This window comes from Sinocyclocheilus grahami, unplaced genomic scaffold (assembly GCF_001515645.1).
Source record: "Sinocyclocheilus grahami isolate Dianchi unplaced genomic scaffold, SAMN03320097.WGS_v1.1 scaffold1019.1, whole genome shotgun sequence".
NCBI lineage: Eukaryota > Metazoa > Chordata > Actinopteri > Cypriniformes > Cyprinidae > Sinocyclocheilus > Sinocyclocheilus grahami.
Genome location: NW_015506198.1, coordinates 108,289 through 117,138, shown reverse-complemented (window position 1 = coordinate 117,138; position 8,850 = coordinate 108,289). Strand labels below are relative to the sequence as shown.

Here is an 8,850-nt window from a genome sequence, read left to right as displayed (position 1 = left end):
TTAGTTTTGGGATCTGTTTTTAGTTGTTTTAATACTACAATTGATTGCTTCTGTTGTGCTCATTTGTAAGTCGCTTTGGATAAAAGCCTCTAATAAATGACTAAATAATAAATAATAATAATTTATAATTTATGTAACAAATGATATTGCTGTTTATTTATTCATAATATGTGCTCACTTTGAAACTATGTGGAATGAATAAAGCGTAATATTCAGTAAACAATGAATTTAAAACAAAGTAGTATGCGTTATGGTATAGTCACATTAGCGAAATTTCTGTAAAATGTATAAAGCACAGAAGAATGTTGGTAACCAAACAGTTGACGGTAGCCATTGACTTCCATAGTATCAGTGGATGCTGTTTAACATTCTTCAAAATATCATCTTTTGTGTTCAACAGAAGAAAGAAAGAATGTTTGGGTGAACTGTCCCTTTAAATGTGATGCAGCAAACACTTTGAAGAGTAGTATATTGTTGTCACATGACCTCATTATATTTATCATGTTGTCATCTTTGGTGTTGGTATTGCCTTGTTTCAACATTTTGAGCTAAACCTTTTTTAGCCAGTTACGAGCCAGTTTATGTCGTATAGAAAATAAAAATACAAGACAAGGGGTCCCAGTCGCAATCTACGGTTACGGTGAGATCTAGCAGAGAACTCTCAAGCTATCTACCGTACCACCCAGTCTTCCTCTTGATCATTTCCAAATCAGTGAAACATCTGCAAAGAATGAAAGCTTCACCATTAATGCAGACTCAACCGTGGCAAGCACTTCAAGTGCATTTGAGATAAACTTGACACTTATCAGCGTCCAATAACGGAAACAGTTTTGAGAACAAAGAGGCCAAGAGTGTTTCTTGAGTTAACACCATTTGTGCTAAACGTGTGTCTCAAACCAGTTGATGGCTTCCATATTTGGGATCCTTTGTGCTTCTAGACATTTAATGTGTTATCAGATTATCTCCTAACAAGAATCAGGTTCTCTAGTAAATTACATTATTTTTCTAATTTACTTTCTCAAATCTGAGATGCATTTGCTTTCCATTTAATCCCATTGATGTCTAGTTGAAATAATTCACCTTTCGCCGGGAGTTTGATTGAAAGGCCATCTGACCAATCATTACACAGAATCTGCCATTTAGTCTGATAAACAAACCAGACAGAGTTGGTAGATACATTTGTGTGGACTTAAACTTGAAAAATGGTGTGTATTAACACCTTTCCACGTTGAAACGTGTTAATTCAAGTTTATTTTGTGCTATTACTAGTGGTAAAGAGGACGAGATGATCGGTTCATGTGGCACGTGAACTGAGCCGCTAAAGCGATCTGTCACGACACATTAAAGAGCCACAAAATGGTATAGACAAAATTTGAAAGCTGAGACTTCGATTCATATCAAAAGTAACCTACTCTGTCATGTCTGTCAGCACGTTGTCAGTGTCCTCTTTGCTCCACAATGTATTTTTAACTGCGTGAGAACATGATGTGTGGCTTATCACAAGCAGCAACATTAAGAGGGGCATGTCTTCCTATTTGCGTACTTGCACACTAGTCTATGCCTTTTTGTAGTATAAATAATGAGAGTAGTGCATTCACACTGAAAACTCTATAAAGAAAAGTGCACTTAACCAATAAAAAGAAGTGTTGAATTTTGGACACTTTGTACACTAGCGGAGGGGGAGGGGCTAGTATTTATGATTTTTCTTGTTCTTTCAGATTCGGACTTGAGCATGAGGACGCTTAGCACTCCCAGTCCCGCCCTCATTCTGAAGTCAAACCCTTCCTGTGTCTCCCCTCAAACAGTCCCAAACGGCCATGAAACGTCTTCCACATCTTTTAACGTCACTGGGGAAACAGTTGCCCTGGTTCACCCGCCTCCAGGCACTCGCTCACGGCCTTCCAAAGTTCCTCCCACCACCCTCATTGATATCCTGCCCGATCCTGTTTTACTACACGTCCTGTCTTACCTGTCCACCCCTCAGCTGTGCCGCTGCGCTCGAGTGTGTCACCGCTGGTATAACCTGGCCTGGGACCCGCGGCTCTGGAGTACCATTCGTCTGAATGGAGAGCTGCTGAACGCTGACCGAGCCCTCAAAGTGCTCACACATCGGTTATGTCAGTACACTCCCAACGTCTGTCTGACCCTGGAGACGGTCGCGGTGTGCTGTGTGTACATTAATGAGGAAAAAGAATTAACTTAAATGATTTTAGCAAATGGCTGCAATTTAACAAAGAGTGAAAAATGTAAAGGGGTCTGAATACTTTCCGTACCCACTGTATATATATATATATGTATTGTATATGCATTGTTAAATAATTATGGTTTTGAAAAGGGGTTGTGGGAACTTTGGCTTTTCAGCTGGGAATTTACATTATGATAATGAGAATTCAGGTGAAAAAAAAACAACTCCTTAAAGGGGTCATGAATTGAGAAATCAAATTTCCCTCGATCTTCTGACATAAGAGGTCATTGTACTATAAAAACATCCTGTAATTTTCAGAACTCAAAACTTTCTTGTTAGTCTACAAAGCTTATATTGAAGCCAATCTGCCAAAATGACAGGTTATGGAATGTGTCACTTTAAGATGTAATAGTGTGGCTAAACTCCGCCTCCGCAGAAGTTTAGCCCCGCCCACCGATTCTACATCATTCTCTGTTTAGCTCCGCCCACCGATTCCACATCACTGCCTGTTTAGCCCCGCCCACCGATTCCACATCACTGCCTGTTTAGCCCCGCCCACTGATTCCACATCACTGCTTGTTTAGCCCCGCCCACTGATTCTACATCACTGTCTGGTTAGCCCCGCCCACCGATTCACGCATGTAGTGTAAATAACGAGAGAGGCAAACGCTGGTCTACGCAGAAACCAAACGATAAAGATGCTCAGAAGACAACAAGATGTGTTCAGTGCCAAGTTGTGAAAAAAAGTTGTCTTTCTATGGCGTTCTTCTGATCTCAGCATTAGGAAAGAGTGGATGAACTTTATTTTTAATGAAGATCCAGACCTTGTCAGTAAGAACTTGGTCTTTTGTTCAATTCATTTTACTGTGGATTCATTTACAAACAAGATTTGTAAAGCAGGATTTTCAGAAAGACTGAAACTAAAAGACGATGCTGTGCGACTATACTGGATCTGACAGTAATGTCGCACCACACAAGTGTGAGTAACTCTTTTTATTACGTGATCACTATTGCTTTGTCTGTTATTACAGATCATTTGATATGTACTGTGTATTTATGCGTTTTTTTATCCTAAATCACAGCAGCATCCATCTATGAAGGCGGTAGGCTGTCAAACATACACAGCTGCTAGCCAATCACAGCAGTGGTGTTTACTTCTGGGTCTACAATCCGCCACGTCTAGCATTCTGATGAGAGGAGCAAAGCAGGACAGAAAATAGCCTCATACTTCTGAATGAAGTTTTTTGACGTAAAAATCTTCATAATGTTATAAGTGGACCTCAGAGAACAGTACAAAATAATAATAAAAAAGGCAGTTCATGACAACTTTAATGCAAATTAATATTTTTTATTGTCTTTAGGTGTTGGGGGGAATCTCATGAAACCCGCCAAGAACATGTGATAAAAGAAAATATTTCACTCCTGAAATTGAAAAGAGAAATTTAGAAATTATATTTTATATAAGAAAATGAAGCCTATTTTAGTTTCAATTTTGGGTTATGGGAATTTACATTATGGTAATGAGTATTCAGGTAAAAACTGAAATGAAAAATGGCACAGTGCAAGCAAACAAACAAACAAAAAATCCATGGAACTTAATGCAAATTATATTTGTTTTCATCTTTTGATTTTGGAGTGAAATATGACCTCTGAAGATTTCTTTATGAGATTCATCCAATTGCAATACATATTTATTTATTTTTTAGATTCCACATCACTGTCTGTTTAGCCCCGCCCAGCATTAGGAAAGAGTGGATGAACTTTATTTTTAATGAAGATCCAGACCTTGTCAGTAAGAACTTGGTCTTTTGTTCAATTCATTTTACTGTGGATTCATTTACAAACAAGATTTGTAAAGCAGGATTTTCAGAAAGACTGAAACTAAAAGACGATGCTGTGCGACTATACTGGATCTGACAGTAATGTCGCACCACACAAGTGTGAGTAACTCTTTTTATTACGTGATCACTATTGCTTTGTCTGTTATTACAGATCATTTGATATGTACTGTGTATTTATGCGTTTTTTTATCCTAAATCACAGCAGCATCCATCTATGAAGGCGGTAGGCTGTCAAACATACACAGCTGCTAGCCAATCACAGCAGTGGTGTTTACTTCTGGGTCTACAATCCGCCACGTCTAGCATTCTGATGAGAGGAGCAAAGCAGGACAGAAAATAGCCTCATACTTCTGAATGAAGTTTTTTGACGTAAAAATCTTCATAATGTTATAAGTGGACCTCAGAGAACAGTACAAAATAATAATAAAAAAGGCAGTTCATGACAACTTTAATGCAAATTAATATTTTTTATTGTCTTTAGGTGTTGGGGGGAATCTCATGAAACCCGCCAAGAACATGTGATAAAAGAAAATATTTCACTCCTGAAATTGAAAAGAGAAATTTAGAAATTATATTTTATATAAGAAAATGAAGCCTATTTTAGTTTCAATTTTGGGTTATGGGAATTTACATTATGGTAATGAGTATTCAGGTAAAAACTGAAATGAAAAATGGCACAGTGCAAGCAAACAAACAAACAAAAAATCCATGGAACTTAATGCAAATTATATTTGTTTTCATCTTTTGATTTTGGAGTGAAATATGACCTCTGAAGATTTCTTTATGAGATTCATCCAATTGCAATACATATTTATTTATTTTTTAATAAATCTCATACTTCTAGAGGTGAGATATTATTTACGACTATACCATGCATTGTTGTAGAGATTTTTAAGATTTTCAAACTTCTATTTTGAATTGTGCCACAGGTGGACTGCAAATGTATGTATTGGCATGGCACATCCATTACCTGGTCAACGAGTAAAACATGTTACGTCTTGATAATTTTCAAGAGCTCTTGTGATGAATTAGCTGCCATTAAGCATCAGAATACCATGTTTGGTTGTGGATTTATTCAGGGAGTAATTCAAAGTGGTGAAGTTTTTCTGGGAAGGCTGGGAAAAACATTATGAGCTCTAGGAATCGCTGCCAGTCTTTCAGTCTTTTTCTGGGGGAAGGTGAGGTCTGCTCGATTTTGAAAGATGGACTGCTAACCTCAACCAAAGAGTAAGAGTCTGTCTGCTGAGTTCATTGTACGAGTCACACACTGTACAGTTATTCATCATGCAGAGGGCACAGCATGCATTCTGCTTTCCACAAGTAATACGCCCTTTGTTGCAAAAGTATCCTAAATATCTGGTGGTTATGTTTAATTTTAAAAGCAGGTAGTATAACCGTAATAGGAGCGAAAACAGATACTGCCTAGAAACACCTTAGCATCCACCCAACATCATAGCAGCCACCCAGAAATCTATAGCAATTGGCTAATAACTTCTTAGAACCTAAAACAACTTAGCAACCACCTATCAAGTCCCCTGGCAACCACTCAGGACACCTTTCCTTGCAAGATGATTTGCGGATTTCGCAGCGCCTGAAAATAGGCTAACTTCCGTCAACATAACCAACGTGACCACCTGCTTGCACAGGGAGCGTGCTGGGGACTATTTTCAGGTGCTGTGTAATATCATTGCGCCTGCTGCACCCATGGTACGGCAGCAAAGTTCCTTGATGCTAACGGTCTAATCAGATTCAATGATCTATGCTAAGCTACAGCTAGAAGTGCTACCGCCAGACCCAGAGATCGGCTGAATGGATTCGAAAACAGTAAAAGTCAACTGTTTAACTCTAGGGGAGTTGGAAAATGAGCCTATTTTCAAAAATAGTGGAGTGTTCCTTTAAGTCGTGACATAGCGAATACTGTTTCAGGGTCCAAGACTCTAGTCCATTCCAGTTGAGAATACTTTATACCTTTGTTTATACCTTTGCACCCTTTGTTGTTTGCTTTTTTGATCTCATAGAGTTTTTGAACCTGGTAACGGTGATGCGTGGGGTCAGACTTAACCAGATATTCATAGTTTGTCCTTATGAACTGTACTTTTCTAGTCATAAACTATAATAATGATAATATCCCCACCCTTTCCCTAAGGCTGCCCTAAAGTGACCTGTATCAGCCTGACGGAGGAGGCGTCTCTACAGCTCACACCTCTACATGGACAGCAGATCGGCCTGCGATACCTGGACATGACAGACTGTGTATCACTGGAGGACAAAGGCTTGAGGACCATTGCCTTTCATTGTCCACGTCTCACACACCTCTACCTGCGACGTTGCAGCCACCTAACAGACGAGGCCCTGCGACAGCTAGCACTGCACTGCACCACTTTACGTGAGCTTAGCCTTAGTGACTGCCCTCTGATTGGAGACTTTGGCTTACGTGAGGTCGCTCGCCTGGAGGGCCGCCTACGCTATCTGAGTGTGGCTCACTGTATGCGCATAACAGATGTTGGACTGCGTTATGTAGCGCGCTACTGTCCACGGCTCCGCTACCTGAATGCACGGGGATGCGAGGGGTTGACGGACCAGGGTTTGAGCCACTTAGCTCGCAATTGCCCCCGATTGCGGTCTATAGATGTTGGCCGTTGCCCGCTGGTGTCAGACACCGGGTTGGAGGTGTTAGCACGCTGTTGTGAAGGGCTACGAAGGCTGAGTCTGAGAGGCTGCGAGAGTTTGACAGGAAGAGGGCTCATGGCGCTAGCAGCGGGATGTCCCAAGCTGCAGTTACTAAACGTACAGGAGTGTGAGGTGCCACCTGAGGCACTTCGATTGGTCCGAAAGCACTGCAGACGCTGTGTAATTGAACACACCATACCTGCTTTGTACTGAGGGGACAGGTTGGGGACGCCAGAGGTGTCGACCTCTGAAAAACAGATGTTTATACTTTTTTGCATTCCTATGACTGCCTGATGAGACGCAACAAGGTGGATGTGTCTCAAAACCTAGTGCAGGGGTACTCAATCCATTTAGAGTAATCCTGACTGAAATTAGCTGGTTCAGTTGTGTTTAATTTGGGCTTGGAGCTAAACTCTGCAAGACAGTTGCCTTCCAGGAGCAGGACTAGACGTTCTTTACCTAGTTAATCAATTCACGGTCTACTTCAGTGTTTCCCAACCCTGTTCCTGGAGGCACACCAACAGTATACATTTAGGATGTCTCCCTTATCTGTTTCATACATGTCAAGTCTAGGAGTCTCTACTAACAAGCTGATGAGTTGAATCAGATGTGTTTATTATGAAGAGTTTGAAAATGTGTACTGTGTCTCCTTCTCAACTCAAGGGTGTCAAACCCTGCTCCTGCAGGATCACTGTTGTGCAGAGTTTAGCTCCAACACACCTGCCCAGAAGTTTCTAGTAATCCTAAAGACCTTGATTAGTTTGTTCGGATGTTTAATTCGGATTGGGGCTAAACTCTGCAGGACCCTCCAGTTTTGAGGATAGGTCACCCTGATCCAGTGAATCAATTCACTGTCTATTGCAGTGTTTCCCAACCCTGTTTCTGGAGCCACACCAACAGTACACATTTTGGATGTCTCCTTTATCTGACCCATCCATTTCAGGTATAGGAGTCTCTATTAATGAGCTGATGAGTTGAATCGGGTGTGTTTGATTAGGAAGAGTTCAAACATGTGTACTGTGTCTCCATTGAACTTGTTTGGGAACAATGGTCTCCTGCCTACTGAAACTCTGGGGCAACTTAGGGGTATCAAACCATACTCCTGGAGGAGCACTGCTCTGCAGAGTTTAGTTCCAACACACCTGCTAGGAATTGATACTAATGACCTCGATAAGCTTGTTCAGATGTGTTTAATTCAGGTTGGAGCTAAAGTCTGCTGGAAGGTGGCCCTCCAGGAGCAGGACTGCACAAGCTGCTGATGAGGTAAACAAAATAATAGAAGCTACTTCACTTTGAAAATCACCTTTTGCAAAAAAACTTAACACCGTGTCTACACCAGACGCGACAGTTGTCGTGTCGCGCCGCAACAGCTAAAGTCTGTCTACACTGGACGCAACAAAGCAACCGTTCAAAATCATTTGAAATTTGTGTCAGCACGTCATAAATGGAATGCAGCAGCAGTTTACTGTCGGGGATTTGCTGTGTCGTGCCGCACCCAGTGTAGACAGCATCACTGATTATAATGAGTTCTATAGTATTTTATCGCGCCACGCTCGTCCAATGTAGACACGGTGTGTAAGACATTAGTCACTTGCATTATAACCGGTAATGCTCTGTGACACTTTGTTGGTCTCTGTAATGCTGGTTGCATTTCCTGTGCTAACTGTAATATCATGTTGCGCGGCAGTCTGTTATTACTTTATAAGTGTTTTGTCATCAAAATGTAACACATCTTCAGGGTCCTCCAAGAGTATTTCTACCATTAAACATTTCTGTTCTTCATTTTCATTTATTAATAAATGTAATACCATTGTTGGACAGCGCAACTGTAAGCGGTTTTTCCGTTAGCTTTCAAATAATTTTGAAGTTAGGACAGCTGTGGGGTTGTCCTGAAGTTAAGACAGTTTTTAGGATTGGGATTTCTGTAATACCCCCTTCCTATCTGTGGTTAAGATAAGATAACACACTTAGGATACGCTGTTCTGTAATAGCTTTTGTCCTAAAAAATGTGGTCCTAACTGAAATTACCATGGTTACCAAACAGATAAGATAAGCTTTTAAAGTTAGGATCTTTCTGTAATACGCCCCCACAGGTATACTTCACTTTCCATGTTCCATTCCGTCTCGCACACAGCTTTCAAAGTATACTCAACA

At 40.7% G+C, this 8,850-nt stretch overlaps 1 protein-coding gene across 1 annotated transcript in view; it reads left to right on the top strand.

Annotated features, from left to right (window-relative positions):
* LOC107565690 (F-box/LRR-repeat protein 7-like) overlaps nucleotides 1-7,313 on the top strand; it is a 33,357-nt gene extending 26,044 nt beyond the window's left edge. Inside the window, exons 4-5 of the mRNA XM_016250948.1 lie at nucleotides 1,878-2,117; nucleotides 6,173-7,313. Of these exons, the coding sequence (XP_016106434.1) occupies nucleotides 1,878-2,117; nucleotides 6,173-6,909 (977 nt within the window). The 3' untranslated portion in view covers nucleotides 6,910-7,313. The remainder of the gene's footprint in view (nucleotides 1-1,877; nucleotides 2,118-6,172) is intronic.
* The last annotated feature ends 1,537 nt before the right edge of the window (nucleotides 7,314-8,850 follow it).